The sequence below is a fragment of the Chelonoidis abingdonii genome, chromosome 15 (genome assembly GCF_003597395.2).
Source record: "Chelonoidis abingdonii isolate Lonesome George chromosome 15, CheloAbing_2.0, whole genome shotgun sequence".
In the NCBI taxonomy this organism is placed as follows: domain Eukaryota; kingdom Metazoa; phylum Chordata; order Testudines; family Testudinidae; genus Chelonoidis; species Chelonoidis abingdonii.
The window spans coordinates 55276252-55293751 of NC_133783.1; the positions used below are offsets into that span (position 1 = coordinate 55276252).

Genomic DNA, 17500 nt, shown 5'->3' on the forward strand with positions numbered 1-17500 from the left:
AAAGACTAAATGGGAATTGTCACTTAATTTGCAGCTTTTCCACAGCCCTGGATCTCTATCTGCACTGGGCCCTTTTATACAAATTTAGGTTTTCAGGCGTCTCTTTTTATTCACTGTATCAACAAGTGAACGTTCTGTTATCAAGTTTATTTATTTCTTTAACACATACCAAGTGTTTCCCCACTCACTCTCCAGCCCTGGCTACAGGTTTCTGTTACTTAAGGTAGGAGTTACCAGTCTCTACTCAAACCTTCCTCTGTACTGTAACCTGCATGTATTAACTGCAGAGATGTAGGCGAGGGGGGAGCGAGGGAAAGAGATGTGGAACCTTGCTATGTAATGCATGCTAATTTAATTATGTGCCATCATCAAAATGGATTAGCTGTTTCAGCCCATCAGGAAAGTCTAAACCTCCACCGATTTAATTAAGCAGACTGAAAATCAGATGAACAGAAAATAAAACTATCATTAGGAGCAATTAGTGATTACTTAAACATAGTGCTGCCAACCAGTTTGTAAATAAAACTAGCAGCCCCTGGAAAATTAGCTGGAATTAATTGGAGATAGGGAGGGGGAGAAGTATATACTTCTAAAGCTTTAGAGGGTCAGGGAGATACTTTTATGTTGACTACTAGTGTTTTGAGCTCTGGAATGGGGAAAAAGCACAATAACCTTCCTTCCAACTCAGCCTGAATAACAATAATACACCCGCACTCTCCCCTTTCTTACACAGAGCACTGCTCTGGATGATAGCCACTGAGAAAGCAAAACATGTCAGGACTTCTTGCTTTTTCAATGTCATGGACTACTATATTTTTCAATTAGTTGGCTTCAAAAAACACAGTCTCCACTTCCCAAACTTTGAAGTTCAATGGCTGTGTTGTGACTCCCTCTCTCATCAGATGGGACAATTCTGTTTTCTGCAAACTGGAAATGACTGCTTAACTAAATGCTTCCAGAAATGCATTTTCTAGATGAAACACACTTCTCTACAGAGAATGTTAACAGGAGTTACATTTGCCCTTGATTCAGGACCTCAGTACTTTGAACTCACCTTGACATGGAAGCATTGACAGTCAGAGCTGTTGGGTAGGGATGCCGGAATCCCCCTGTTGTGATTGGGTAAACTGGTTGACCTTGCCTGGAAAGAAGAAGGGGAAAAAATAGTGAGAGAAAGAAAAAAAGGTTTTAAAAAAAAAACAAAAAACAAAACCTTCTCTCTGCACAGTAAGCTTTATTCTCATTTGATCAGAACAAAAATCTTGGGGATTGTACAGCAAGGATCAAAGGAAAGAAACACAGAACAATTTGAATGCCATAAATCTGATAGGAATGGCTAATTAAATTTTATAACCTCTGCTTATGTCAACAGAGACCCTCTCCCCAAGCTGAAACTAGGTGTTTTGTTGTAATAATTAAAGGCGAAGTCTCGCTTGCTTTAATGGAGCCATCACACTAATTGAGGGCTACACATCCAAAGGAAAACAATAATGAATGTAAATTTATACCAAAATAAAGTACAGTGAATCAAAGGACTTCAGTTGCGCTTTGGGCCTCTTTCGGTATTTAGATCTCAGTGAGAAAACATTAAATTAACAGAGCTTAATTTGTAGCCTTTTGTCAGATTAACAAGTGTTGACAAGAGTTACCGGGGGAGAGTCCCCAAGAAGTATTGTGGGTAACCAATAGACAATCACACCTCATTACAATAATTAAAAAATACAGCAACATGCAAAACAGCATCCTCATGAAAGACACACAACTTTTTCTGATTGAGATTTGTCTGTGCTGGCTGGTTCTTTTTATCTGTCCTTCAAATAGATATCAGCTCTGCTGGTAGGATACTCCTTTTGTTTTGTTTTTTAAGCATAACCCATTTGAGATAACCAGGCCAGTTTAGGATAGGTGGGTCCAGTAGCTGATTGTGAAACAAAAAAGGTAGAGCAGTTAAAATAAAAACCCTTCTCTACTTTTGCTGGATGTTTGTATTATTGTTTAAACTAAAAAAGGATTTGGTTTTTAAAAATGATGGGATTATTGGTATCAACCCACAACAAAGGTCCCACAAAAATAACGTAAAAATTGTGAGTAGGTAAATAAATACAGCAGGGTAAATTGAAGATTTGGGTTGTAAGCCTCCTAGCTGACATGCAGGTGAGTGTTTCCACGTGCATTAGGAAACTGGCCACCACATGCTGTGATTATAAGCACCTGCATATGGCAGACATGATCTAACGCCCAAAGGTGACATGTATGTCCACAAAATGCCAAGACACAATAAGGCTCCACTGGAAGGGAGAAAAAAAGGGACACCTGGCCATGGCTAAGAGATGAGGGGACTTCTATCCATTACTCCCTCACTTTAACTTTTTCAGTATTCGGTCACAAGCTGAGTGTATTTATTTTATATGTCAGGAGTGTCATCTTCTTTATTGTACAAACCTCTTCCATTAAAATAAACAACTATTTCACAAGACTCAAGTGATGCCTGAGAACAATACAGGTTGGATGGACTAGCCACTGTGAGAAAAAAGGCCAGTGCATACGAGTGTGGGGCCTGCATCCTAAAGGTAAGCTGGCTTATTGAGCAAGAGAGAAATCGCCACATACATACAGAGATTTAGTTTAGATAGAACAAAGCCTTGTGTTTCTGTTTCTGCTAGAGCTGTGCATTTCTGGTGAAATTCACCCCTTTGGACAGGGCCAGCACAAGGGTGAACTTCAACCCCTCTTCTTTATAGTGAGAAGACCCCTTCATGCCCTGTAAGCGCCAAGCACCATAACCCTGTGAGGAGGGGAAGCGTGTGAAACAACCTCTCATGTGGGCTTCTGAGGAGGGATCACTGAGGCCAGGTCATGTCAAGGTCTCCCTGAATCCACATATGCATATCCAGGGACCAGGGACTCCTCATAGCTGGTATAGAGATCATGGAAGAACTACACTCCACCTGCAATTCATGTCCTCAGGTCTGGGTGTATGTATGAATTTTATGGCCTCTACCCCTTACTCAGTTCCTTATATATATCCCATTTCCTCAAAGACAGGTGAACTTCATCCTATGTGGCTAGAGCAAATAATCTAGAGCATAATGCAGCACTCATGCCCTTGGGAAACTCAGCCTGAGATTCCCAATATCAGTGAGGCCTGAAATATCCTTTATTTGTGAATAACACATCTTACGGCAATAAAAAAATATACTGTAATGCAGAGACTCTTTTCTTCCAGGACCTCAGTGCATTTTACAAACAATAATCAACTAAACTGTGGGGCAAGGAGGTATTATAAACCCATTTCAGAGATGGCAACATAGAGGCAGCAGGTACTAATGACTCACAGCATTTTATCTGAGGGACTCCCATTCCCTACAAGTTCTACATGTGCAAAAAATAAACAAATGGACATTCCCCGTGGGTGGGTTTTGGGTTTTTTTGGCCATCTTTAATCTGAACTAATTCATTTTTCTTGTCTTTAATAAAAATTCACTCCTAAGTTGCTACCTTTTCAACCAGATGTCACCCATTTCACCAGCCAACATAAACTCTGTCCATCCCCACATGGAAAACAGGGACTCATAGCGTAGAAGAGCAATGTAGTTGTAATTACAGAGTTACATTAATGGTGACGACATTTAAAAAAAACCCACACCACTAAAACCATCATCAGCCACCACAAAATCAAACTCAGGGACTGTGAAAAATGAGACATCCAGCAAAGATGTATTTATAAAGAGTTTTAACAGGGGGGCTACGAATTTATGCCTCACGGGCCATCGGTTGGCTAAAGACAATATATATGTGTAGTGATGCCTGAGTGCGCATGTTTGCTTAATACCATATGACCTGATATCAGAGCCCCAGGTTTATTTAATCTTAATTGAGCAGTTATCAATTCACCCACATCATAAAGTGGCAGCTGGCAAATACACTTATCTCAGTACATATACACACTTATTTTTACATTAAAAATTAGACATGTCAAAAACCCAAAATGGAAATAAAAAATTGGAACTCCTTACTGTGGTACTAACCATCCTAGCGGATGGGGGATTTGCCCTACAGTGCCTGGTGATAACGGATAATAAGGAGATATATCCGGAGGATGCGGAGGCCTTGGAATTCCTAGGGAAGAGGAAAGTGAAATGGCATAAATATTGGGTCAGGAAAGGAAATAAAAGGGGGTAGAAAAATCATATAGGTTTCAATGCCGTGGTTATGCTAGTGATTTTGGCCCACTGCCTTAACCTGCAGTTGCCAGAATGGGCCACTTTATAGTGTAAGTAAATGAGATCCATCAAACGACAGGGGAGGTTTGATCCTCTAGACCCTGCCACCAAAGACCATTATTAATTATTTGTATTACAGTAGTCCTTACAGTCCCATCAGAGACCCGGACCTCACTGCGCTAGGTGCTGTACAAATAGAACAAAAAAGATGGTCCCCTCCCACAATCACTCAGGATTTTTCTCTGAGAGGCCTGAAAGGATGGAGCCCCCAGCCACTCCCCTCCTTGTGCCCCATTCCGAGTAAACCTCCAAAATAAACCATTATATTTCTAAGCAGTTCCCACTTTTGGGTGAGCATGAGGCATTTGGTTTTGTGTCTCCACTCTACCCTAAAATCTTGAAGATGAGAAGACAGAGTCCTGATAGTGCTTGATAAAAAGAAGAGGCGTGGGGATATTTTAGTCCTGTTGCTCCGCATATTCACAGCTAAAGGAATTCAGCTCCAAATATAAGGTCTGATCTTGCAACCCTTACCTTTGGAGTCAATGGGACTTCCGCAGGTAATGATTATAGGACTGGGACCTTCAAATAGTATGGCAGAAGCAGAATTAAAACAGAGAGCATTAAAAGGAAGGGGCACTGCATTCATGGCTGAAAAGTATTTTTTTAAATCACCCAGGAAGCTTTTAATCTCTAAATTAAATCTCCCTGTGTGACATTTTCATGCAGACGCTGCATTTTCTCCATTACAAAAACCAAACAGATTAACTGAGCTTTAACCATACAGTGAGCTATTTGCACACTTGAAAGAATGTTCACAGAAGAAAAGTAAACAGTCTGCAGACGTTAATCATATGTTTTACGATAACCATTTAAAAGCTATTCCCTGTACTGCCATTATTTAAATGAGTGGTTGACTATGCCATTCACTTTACAGGGATGGCTAGACGGCTCCTTTTAAGCCATGCAAAGTTAGCATTAAGTACAATTAAAAGGAAGCCCCAGCTGCGGTGTGTAAAGTGAACAACAGTTAATAGTGTACCAGTTCATTCACAAGCTGGGGTTTAGATAATTTATCTGCATATGATAGAGCAATTCTTTCGACAAACTCTAACACGTATTCACTGTTTCAAATATGCCTTCTAATTAACGAGCAGGGATTTGGGTTAACAACAACAAAACACTGCTACTGAGAACTCTATGAAGGCTGAAGAAACGAAGACTGACACTATCGGTATCAGGACACGCAGTAAAACACTCACGGCTGGCCGGGGTTAGCTGACTCCGGCTTGTGGGACGCAGGCTCTGGGGCTGTAAAACTGCAGTGTAGATATTTGGGTTGAGACTGGAGCCTGGGCTCTGGGACCTGCCAGCCTTGTGGGGTCTCAGAGCCCAGGTTCCAGCCCGACCCCGAATGTCTACACTGCAGTTTTATAGCCCCATGGCCTAAGCCCACTGGGCCGAAATCAGCTGACATGGGCCAGCGGTGAGTGTTTAACTGGAGTATAGACATATCCTATATGACATCTGTGGGGCCACCTGTTAAACACAGACCCCCTTTTTTAAAGTTAGAATAACAACATGTAAATTCTATTCTGCTAAGACCAGTAAATCTAGGCAGGGTTTTATATTGCTCTATATTCAAGAAGATTGCTCTTCAGGGTGAAATGAGACTTGGGTAGACTTACATTTGGGGGAAAAAAGTTGCAAGTGTGCAGATGGAACTAAAGCAGTGCGGGTGGATGGAAATTCAACATTATAAGAGAAAAATGGCTGAACCTCTGACACAGAAACAATGGGTTTTGGGGAATCAGAGAGATTCATTTTGAAACTGACTGCGACCTACCACCTTTAAAATTCCAGCTGCAATTTTGTAAGTGCAGATCACAGAATGAACATGTTTAACTCCTTGGGTTGCTCCGGCAAATCAGGCAGAGATCTAAATGTGTATTATTTGCTCCACCTCTGCTGCACAGAAATACAGGCTTAGATGACTGAAGGCCCAGCGTTCCATGTGCAGCTTCTTGGGCTTTTTATGAAAACTTAGCCCAACAGGTTTAGATCTAAAGCCTCACTAATTTAGGAGAGTGATTCAAAAGCAAATTGGATTCTCTCAGTATATTTCACAACCGTTTGCCACTGCAGCATGGGAAATTCATCCCTCGAAACAAACCACAGAGACAACTTTCTCCAACCCCCTCACAACCAGACTCCTCACCTACCTGTTTTTGGATCTACGTCGGCTGGTAAATGTGGAGGAGGGTTTCCTGGTGTGAAATGCTCATTGCTGTACGTGATAAGCGGCGTGAGAGGGTGTACATGGTGCGGATGCTGCACAACTGGCACTTTGTTAGACTGTCAAAAGAAAAAGAGGATGTAGGGGAACACCCTTTGTTAACGATGCTGCACACTCATCCCCCCTAAAGCCTTGGGAATTATCTAAAGAAATGTATGTTGCCAAGAGTTGTAACACGATTCTTATGTTTTCTCTCCGTGTTTCTGGGGCAATTTCCCCCCCACCCCCCATCCTGTTCACAAGTAAATGGATAAGAATCTTTCTTTATTCTTTTTGACCCTTTGTGCTCCCTATTGGGGCAGCAGATTTTTTTCTTACGACTCCTCACGCTTCACCTCTGTGATGCATGCAAGCTCTTCAGTGAGCTGCTGACGGACTCCCCCACTTTAATTAGCAAGAGACCCAAATGCTTAGTGACCTGAAGGTCTTTCTCTTCTCTCCCAGCTACCAGTCTACATTTTACACTTTTTTTATAAAGAGGCTGCATAAAAAGTCCTCATAATTTTGGAGTATTCCCTTCATCGGGCAGCACTAAACCGCCAGATGAACACCTGCATATTTTATGCATATTATAAGAGACCTGATTAATTATCAATTCAACAGACAGCACTAATCCGCTAACCGGATACTGATGAATTGTGCTACTAAAACATGCAGATTTTGAAATAACGGCAGGAATGTAGATACAGACGTTGAAATGAAAAAGTCACTTGGCCAAAAAGAAATAAAAACCACAGAAGTCATGCAGATATATATCATGAGATTTTTCTAATGTTTTCATAAGTGGCAAAATTATTCTCTTTCTTTTTTTTCCTGAAGAAAGAAATACAGAGAGAAAGAAAGAGCGGGTTGAACTGTAACTTACCCTTACAAGATCACAAAGAAAAAATTAAGCTGAAACAAGTGAACTACTGGACCATTTATTGCAAGTAATCCAATTGCAAAAAACCCTATTCCCCACAGAGGATTTTCACTAAAATCCTACAACAGGGACATTTAACCAGATTAGGTACCAGCAAAGATAAAGAGGCTAGTATTAGATGATGAATGGATTAGAGTCAAGTTTCATTTTAGAATGTGTCTTCATTTCCTTTTATTACTTTAAGTAAGGAACAGCTTGCATTAACATCAAGCAAAAGGAACCACATTAAAAGAAAGAAGTGATACTTCAGCAGCGCCCACTAGCGCCACTACAGTTCAGGGTCTGTCAGCGTTTTCATTCTAATCCCCTTTCCTGAAGGGCACTAGAATTCAAAGGACTGAAACTTGCCGGTACAAGTTGTCAAGCAGATATTTTCCCCCAGCGCTGTATTAAAATACTACTCGTGCTCAGTCTGATCATTCTGTGCCTCTCTTAAAAGCACATTTATTTTTATTCTCAACTTTTGTTAAAAGGGTGATAATTTCTACAGGAGGAGGGGAAAAAAGCATACTGAATTTTTGAAAAGTACCACACCTTTCAAATGCAGGTTCATGTCTAATGTTATCTTCTATTGGGGACAGACTCAAATGATAATTTGTGAGCTATTTTCCATAACTTTTGCTTTGTTTTTATTTATTTTTTAATCTCTTCACGCAGTAGCACATGCCCAATAGTAGCTGTGTGACATAGATCATGGCTAGTATGTGAAATCCAGTGCTGCCAATTCCAGTGTATTGTGCTCACAGGATCATAGGCGTGTCATACAGACTACAATGCTGACCACAACAATTACTGTGCATTTATGCCAGGGCATCGGAGGGCTGGATTTGGCCCCTTACGTGAAAAAAGTCAATTGAAAAAGCCTAACAAAGTTGTGTGTTCTTAAGAGTGAACTATCCTGGGGAAGTCTGGCAATACTGAAAACTTTGGCCAAATAAGTCATATTAGGTATTGTCCAAAGAGACAGACATTGTCCAAACTACTGGGCTTCTCCATGCAGCACCATGTGATATTTTGTGCAAAGCAAAAGTCTGAAAACTACGGATCACAAAGAATTATAATTCCTGACAAGAGGGAATCACTGGCCAAGAGATTTGTGAATCTTTATTTTTGGGTAACACGTGGTGCGGCTGGTAAGAGTGGCACAGAGGAGCAACTGGAAGGGCACTGCTAGATAACAGGTTGTAAAAGCATTCAGCCAGATCCCAGTATGCTAACAAAATAAGGTATGGCTTTTACAGAAGGTTAATTTTTTGATACAAACCACTAAACAACCCAAGTTGATTAATTAAAAAAAAAAATTACTGAAGAAACAACTTTGGAGGGTCAGACAAACTGACAAAAACAACAACATTTAGAATAACGTTGGCTTTGCATACTGTGGTGGCCTGGCTCTGACAGTGCATGTAAACTGTGTGAAACCACCACCCACTGCTTTGATGTTCCAAGAGCCCATGCAACACCGCTGCAAAATGGCGTGAGTCAAGCATGAAGAGACAAATTATCATTTTACTTAACACTTTGCCAACAAAGAACAGAAGTCAGAGCTTGAGCCTGCAAACCTTGCCTCAGGTGAACAGATTTCATTCATGCAACTGGGTTCCCTCGGGTTCCCTCTTAAGTCAAAGGGACGACATATGTGACTATGGGTTTATAGGATCTGGGCCTTTGGCTTTTCCCAGCCCTATGATCATGCTGGAGGAGGCAGGGGACAGGGAGGAGCGGATTTGGGGAGGATGGGGAAATTACAGTTGCATCTTAAACAAGGCAAAAAAAATAAAATAAAAAATAAAAAACAACCAACCAACCACCAATCAGTGTCTGTCTTCAAGTAACATCGGAACTGTATCACTACACTACAGCCAACCTAGATATCTCTGCATTTGTATTATATTTAATATTCTGAATTTAGCAGACCAAAAAAGAAGGGAGAGAGTTCTTCCCTCAGTGTGAAGACAGCCAATAATTTGCAAGAGGAAGGGATGAATGGTTTAGAAGAACTGCCAGTTATGCATAAACCAACTAAACAAGCTAGCCTTTAAAAGCAACATTACTGAACTATATTAAATAAGCGTCCTTGAAAAACAGAACAAGACAGGATAATGTTTGTGGGCCAGGGCAGGTTTAATGTTGAACTTGCTGCTCTCATTGAAGTCAATGGGAGCCTTGCCTGAGTCACAAGTGCTGTCCCTAACACTCCCCAATGGCAATAACCACGTGTATCATAAAAGTTTCAGATAGTAAGGACCTACTAGATCATTTTAGCCCATTCCCTCTTGTCAGTGCATGATTGCTCTCTGTAGTGTATTTTCTACTACTCTGCCCAGGAGAGTTTAAGATATAAGATAAAAGCCATTCTGAGAAAATGGAATTTCTTTTCTGGAAACAGCAACTTTAAACATCACATTCATGGTCTGACATATGTGAAAAGTGGAGCTGTACCACCACACACAGATTAGCAACAATGTACGCAACAGCAGGAAAAAACCCCTATATACACATCTACAGCGTTCCAAGGACCCTGCTACGAAGCCCCTCCTCCCCCGTTCTTCTGAAGCAAGGTATTTAGTGCTTTGGATTGAAGTGGGGAAGAGGACAAAATACAAATTACATCACAAGTTTGTTTTTCTTGACTGGCTATGCCTGATGCAGGAAAGAGAAATTAGACCCATGTGGAATCAACAACTAAATTTCTACACAGGAATCTGATAATGGTTTTGGAAATGCATAACCAAAGATGACTCAAACCATAACTGAACCTTCTGTATTAAAAATAAAAGCTGAATTGTGTACTGAAGTGGATTGGGGAGACATGCAGGGTGTGGGGATGTTAAAATGGGTGTGCATTAAATGCCGACAGGTGCCCCCAAAAATAAACTGAATAATTTCGGTGAAAATTGCTGGCAATTGCGTGTGAAACCACTGTGCATTACTCTTTGCTGCATGGTAACAACATTAAAATGAAAGAGCTATCTATATATGTGTGTAGAACCGTCTGCCATGAAGGTAACACATCCCTCCAATTAATATTTTCAATCTATTGAAGAATCTAATATAAGCTGTATAATGATTAATACCTCCTCAGTCACTAAAAACACCCAACCCTCTAATCCTTGCCTGCTCGACTGAGAACATAATAATCACACTTTGTTCATTTTACTGGAGTAGTGAAAATAAAAACGTATAATAGGAAGTTTCTGTTACTGTAATTCTTGTATATCAGGGCATAGTTTGACTCAGGTGATTAAAACTTGGTATATATTCAAAGTAATGTTAACATGAACACAGAGAAAAGTATAGAACAGAAAACAGGACAACTATTGTGCCAGGTTAATATGGGATCTGTAAAAACGGATACACAAAAAAATACAAAAACACAGAAAATTCCTTAAGACACTAAGGAACTTGGACTGTAGCTGTTACATTGTTTGATGTAGAAGCCTTTCTTGGCCTAACTACCAAGCCAGGCACTCTAATGTTGAATCTCCCTTGTTTTCTTAGTCAATACCTGTAATTATACATTGAATAGCTAACGATGGAGGGCAAAAGGCGCTTTCTGCAAGAAGCAAAGCTTAAAACCTTTCCATTCTATACACACAGTTCCTGTGACTACAGCGTGGGGAAAGATCTCCTTGGCTGACCCCTAACCTTTCAAGTGTTCTTAAAGCGTCAAGTTCTGCTAGCCTGCAGGAGATGTTCTGCCACCATCCTAGACACTCCTACCCACCCCCTATAGCGTTCATAATTTGGAACGTGGCAAGTGAAAGATTGATTAGGCACTTATATCCAAGACCCCCCACTCTTCCTCCACTGTGGGTGACCTAAGAGGAATGAAAGCTTGCCATTCACCTCTAAACCTATTAATCAACAGATAGTGAAAACAAATGGAGCTATAGCTCTGCCTGTCTTTTTTGCCATGTCCTGCTCTTTAATACACCCCTATTGCTTTCCCTTTCTGCAGAAGAAAGATGGGGTCTGAAAGTGCCTTTATGAGCCTAGTACAATAAAACAAAAGCAGCACAGAAGAGGGTTTGTCAGTCTTCTCCCCTCCGCAGGGTGGATGCAGAAGATCTACAGTGGTCTTGAATTACGTGGCCCTCCCAGGGACTGCTCTCTCTCCGCCAGCTAAGGGTACTTATTCAGGACCAGTTTACATCAAAAATAGGTGTATACCTGGTCGCCTGAGCGTTCTCCAGGTGCTGCTGTTATAGCTATGCTGGTTGCAACCAGTAAAACATTAACAGAAGTTAACAGCTGCAGAGAGCCAGTTAAAGAGTAAAGAACTGTCTTTTCTAAAGGTTGATCTCTGATTGGTCTTACATAAGGGTGATCTTTTTATCAGGAAACTAGATCAACAGAAAAATTCTCCCAGGATTTCAGCGTGCCCAACAAATCAGACCACCTGTAGACAACTGCTACTGCCTTCTTCCCCATCTTCTTCAAAATGATCAAGTAACAGCTCTTGCTGGGCACTGTTAACTTTCACAAGGTAACATCAAACCCAAAGTGCCTTAACATCAATAATTCAGACTGATTTCAAACAAAACAAAACACACACACACACACACACACACACACACACACTAAACTAAGATTAAAAAAAACCCCCAAAAACAACACAGATGGAGAATTTCCTTTAGGAATAAAGATTTAAGTCAATTCTGCTTAGGCTACTAACTGGACTTGGAATGTTTCTTTCTTTCTTTTTTTTTTTTTTTTTAAAGAATGTTTTCACACCTGACTAAGCATGTGCTCCTGAAATCTACTTCCCCTTGCCCCATTATAGCAAATACAGTTGCCTGAGCCCTTTCGCAGTTTAACGTAGCTCATTTCTGCCTAAGGTCCTGTCCTAAGCTAACTGCCTATTGTAACAGAGGACAAGGCCTCTATTGATAATCAGAACTCTCCCCACTAAAAAAGGCTCATTTTCTTCCTTCACACAAATGATGACAGAAGCACAGACAACCATGTGTAGGGACAATACCCCCCACAGACAGCGCTTGACAAAACCCAACCCCCTTCCCCCCAAACCACAAACACTCTTGCACTTCTAACTGCTTCCTCTCTCTCTCTCTCTCCCTCTCTCTATTTCAATGGCTTCTTCGGAGCTGCAGAATTATTCCAAACAAGGGACTACCTGCTACAGCACAAACCAGCCAGCTTTCCAAAATCTAGCCTACCCCGAATTTCTCAAACAAACACAAAGACAGCTTCCTGGCTTGTAACGCTCCGCGAGTCACTTAAGAAAAATGAATTCTTTTTTCCTTTTGAACTCCTCTCTGAGTTTTGAAGCATCACATGTTCACTAACCCCTCCACACTCAACATTTTCTGCATTCTTCCTATAGGAAGAGGCATTGAAAGGAAGGTGGGGGGTGAGGGGGAATCTTTAAGATTCGCAGGAAATTTCCACTTAAATTCGCAAAAAGGAAACCAAACTGGTGACAATTACAAAGTGGCTAGTTTAAAAGAAAGGAAACCAGACCTTGCATGCCTACCTACTGCTTGTTATGTATTATACAGAACAATTAAAAATATTAATAAAGCCTTTATTTATTTATTTATATTTATTATTATTATTATTATTATTATTATTAAAAGAAGAACTGTAGTGCTGATCTCACTTTTAAAGCTGGCTGGGATGCTAATTTTCCTTTCACAGAAGTCAAAAAAAAAAGAGAATGAAAAAATGATACTTGGGCTTTTAAAAGGTAAAGACTGCTATAGTTCCTGGGCCATGTGGAGTTACAGTAATGCCAGGTCAGGAGAGAAAAGCGCCTGTTCAGACACAGAGTAGAACCTTTAGAGGTCCTTCAAAAACTGCTTCCCATAAAGTTTATTAAAGTCAATTTTTGTCTCGCACATTTGCAATTTTTTATCAATAGAAGAGAAAGCCTTCGGTTTCATTTCTTCTACCAAATCTTTACAACACTTGAACAAATCAGCCACCCCCGTGTAAGTGAGTCGTGGCCTACACAAATCCAGATTTCTCTTACCATTATGTTACTGCATCACAAAATTAGAACCAATTAGGTAAACAAGAAGATTTCCAATATGAGCGCCACTGGCTAGATGCTTGGTTTCCTGAAGTTTGAGGCAGCTGAACATACTAAAAACCTTTAAACCAAAGACCATTTCTTGTATCTTAGCATGAGAGAAAGAGGATACATTGTTCCTTTCCCAACGTGGCAAATATTCTTCACCCTTTTCAAATACCGTAGTTGATTCCCAAATAGACACGATCCACTTTAACAGTGAGCAAAGAAAAGGAATAGCATAAGGGCCGGAACAGGAGGAAATGTGAATCACAGAGGCTAATGAAATTGAAACAGGCATAAGAGAGGAAAAACACAGATCCTAATTTAAGGATGAAAAGGGGAGAGAAAAGAAATCTATGGATCAGAATTCAGAAAAGGTGGAGAGGAGGTAGAAGGGACTAAACAAATGGGTGATCATGCAAATATTTACTTAGCACGAATAACTTTTAACATAACAGTTCCAACAGTACAGTGATTAAGCTTTTACCCACCGCATAGTACTGTGTCCCTGTAACTGCCACATCATATGAAGTTTCACCTCTTACGTATAAATCACACATATTTCAACACTAGGCATATGCTGCAGGAGAAATCACTACATTGATTTTGTATAGAGATCAGTTACTTGTATCTAAAGTGACAGCCAGAATGTAGGTTTTATCTTAAAAAGCCCAGTAACTTTCTTAAAATAAATGGAAGGACTTGTGTATGTATCCTCATGCATTTTTGACTATTTCACTAATACCAAATGATTAAAGCATTAATGCAGATAAAGATGAATTAAATAAATGTGACGTCATATTTCTTTCAAAATACAGAATTCACAGATCATGATGTACTGCACTGTGGATCCAACACACAGCATTATTTAATGATAATATCTGACTGTACCAAGTGACAAAACTTCATCTTCAGAACACTTCCAGTTTTAACTGTGATCATTGCTTATGTGCTAAAAATTTTATGCAATGCAAGAAAACAAAGGAGTCAGAAAAATGGCCTGAAATTAAGCTCCGATCAATTATTTTTAAGACACTAAACGGTTACATAAATGTGTGTTGGGCCAAGTATGTTCGAATTCGAACACACTCTAAAACATCGTAGAAGGAAAGAAATTAATTTATACAGAACTCTCAGGCCTTTCGCCCAAACCCCAATGAGAGCTTTCCCTAAAAATACAAGCCAAAGGGCTTTTTCACTAGTCTCACAGAAATTGTGTTGTGAAAGATATGAATAACTATCATTTTCACCACTGGAAGAGAATACACACCTTTGCAACACTTCACCACATCAAGACTTTGTAGAAGAAAAGGCAATAAATCCACTATCAAGGGAAAGTCATCACCGCCTCTACTCCAAAGGCATAAAATAACTCCCTCTTCCTAAAGATAGTGACAATACAGCAGACAGGAAAAGAAAACTTCCTGTGAAACTGGGCTGCTTTCTAAAAACACTAACTGTATAATTTCTCTCTCTCATGTATAATTAAGGAGAACATACAACTGGTTAAATTGGCTGGTGTACTTTTTATAATATATACTAATATGAGAAAACAAGTGATGGAGTTCTTTTGATTACGAATATAGAAACACTGCAGTAAGGTACATTCTACTCTGTTTTATAGTTCAACAAAAACAAGTTTCTTCTTTCATCACTGAGTGAAGAATCATTTCTATACGGACTTCCTAAAATGTGCATCTTACACGCCCGGGCTGTTTTTGAAGAATCCCTTCCTATAAAATGTAAATGCCTTTTACAAATACAACAAAAACAAGGGATTAAAAACCACTACACAAATATTTTTAATGCTTTCCAAAGAAATTTAGGCTCATTCTTATACCTCAAGTGTTGAATAATATCATTTCCAAAACTCCTAATTGTTATACACCTGCCAGGCTTCAAATCAACCTTTTCCGTTAAAAACAAAGAATTTTCACATTCAGGGTTCTCAGGAAAAGAAATAACAGGACTGAATTCCTGAAAGCTTTGAACTAAAAACACAAAAAAAAATTAAATGAGAGATATAAGGTGAAGTCATATTACCAATGTGAATATGTTACTGCGTATATAATATACACATAATACATTCATACTTTCCCCTTGTTGTTAAACATTGTTCAATAGCTTATAACACACACACACACTCCACCCCTAACCTCCTCTCCCCAAAAAAGAGAAACGGAATTTTTTCCCTTTCCAAAACACAAAACAAAAACGGGGGGGGGGGGGGGAACAACCCTCAGACCATCTTTGGATTATTGCACAGCTTTGTATGTGGACAGAGCCTTGCTTCACATTGTTTTGCAACTATCACAGTATTACGAAGTGTCATTGAAAAGTCATGCTACCACCACCCCTTCAAAAAACGCTCACTGTAAAAAAAGTATCTAACAAAGGTCACAGCTTGAGATCTCTGCTTTATCTTTTTCTCCTCGCATGGACCAGAATGAACAAAAAAGAGTCACATAAGAAGTTCAGTGGTCAAGACTGAAAAGCGCATACATGCAAAAAAGTGCTACTCACCCAGCAATTCAAATTGAGATGCCAGCAGCCGAACTGCTGGAATAGAGAGAACCCAGAGGCAAGCGCTCCTCCTTTACCACTCAAATCTTCCATTCCCACTAAAATTGCATCCCTTGGGTACATAACAGCTTTGTCTTCCCTTCTCTTAACCTCAAAAACTTTTTTCTTCAATGTCTAGATGCCAATTGTTCCGGCTTTGTATTATTTTCCTTGCAGCGTTTCTCTCTCTTTTTTTCTTTCCCTCCCCCCTACCCTTTCACTTAAAGTACTGGAAAAGCTGTCTTAAAAGATCAAGATGTCTCCAGTTATTTGGCCTGGTGCTTTCTGAATGCTCAAAATCCACTGTCATGTTGGCTGCAAAAAGTGTCTTATTTCTAAATTGTCAGCTGTGGATATCAAAATTTAGAAAAACCTCCTCTATTTTCTAATATACCACTTCACCATCCTGCCAGGGAGGGGGGTTGTTGAGGGGAAGACTCATTTTCCTGCTCAGGTATGCCTGCTAAGGACAGCTAAAAAAGCAGTTACCTTGGAAATCAGTGACAATGCTACTACAGCTCAGGTTGTACAGGTACCACCGGCCGATCGTGAGGGAGCATGATCAGCTAAGTGTAGCAAGCAGTCACTTTATCTACAAGATTGTCATATACCTCAAAACAAATTTCTTAGGACGAGAGCTATGAAATAAAAAACTATATTTTCTTGTCAATATAACACAAAAATGACCCTTTATAGGTCCTTGCCATTAGCTCTCGTCCCCCTCCCTCCTTCCAGTGTTAGAGATTTTTTTTAAACTGACCCCCACTGTAGAAGACAAATGCAAGAGGAGATTTCCGTACTGCTGGAGTTTCAGCGTCTGAAGAAGTTCATCACAGCTATTGTATTTTCACAAGCTGCCCCTAAGGAAGGACCAAAAAGATTCCCATATATCATCAGTGAAATGAACAACAGTGACAGTCTCCCGACATCTTGTAAATTCGCCAAATAGACTATTATTGCCCGATACATAGTCACCTAAGATGGATAGTTGCAAGGACTGTATTCTAAATTTGAGCTGAGTAGCAAGTGCAATCCACAGTGGCCACAGTTCACCAACAGTAATTTCGGTCAATTTCATTAAATTTTTTTTTAAGTTGCACTGAAGTTTAACCACTCTGCAAGCAAACTCCATAAAGGAGATATAACCACCTGCAATCACAAAATCATCACCCACCATCCTTACTGAATGAGATTGTTAATGCAAAAAGACACTGCACATACTGAAAGCTACCATCATCATGTGGGATTTACACCTTTGGAGTGGACACGAAGAAAGAAGAGCTGCAAACATTTATTTCCCTATATATAGTATGATGACTCACACAAAGTTTGCTTTTTATTTTTATTTTTTTAAATTAAGACACTGTTTCATGCAGCGACACCTTGAATAGCTCCAGGTTTATTTTTGTGATGTATGTTTTTAAGCAGTGGCTTAATCTGCAATGAATATGGATTAAAAA

General features: G+C 39.9%; 1 protein-coding gene across 38 annotated transcripts in view; it reads right to left on the reverse strand.

Moving 5' to 3' along the window:
- Window positions 1-17500, reverse strand: part of TCF7L2 (transcription factor 7 like 2) — a 198123-nt gene that overhangs the window by 24617 nt on the left and 156006 nt on the right. For 31 of the 38 annotated variants that reach the window (XM_075072565.1, XM_032793574.2, XM_032793576.2 and 28 more), the window contains 3 exons: window positions 6446-6578; window positions 4017-4119; window positions 1055-1141 (listed from right to left, as the gene is read on the reverse strand). In XM_075072565.1, coding sequence (XP_074928666.1) covers window positions 1055-1141; window positions 4017-4119; window positions 6446-6578 — 323 coding nt within the window. Of the gene's footprint in view, window positions 1-1054; window positions 1142-4016; window positions 4120-6445; window positions 6579-16001; window positions 16234-17500 lie in introns of those variants that run through there. The other 7 variants (XM_032793577.2, XM_032793549.2, XM_032793554.2 and 4 more) reach the window with 3 other exon arrangements.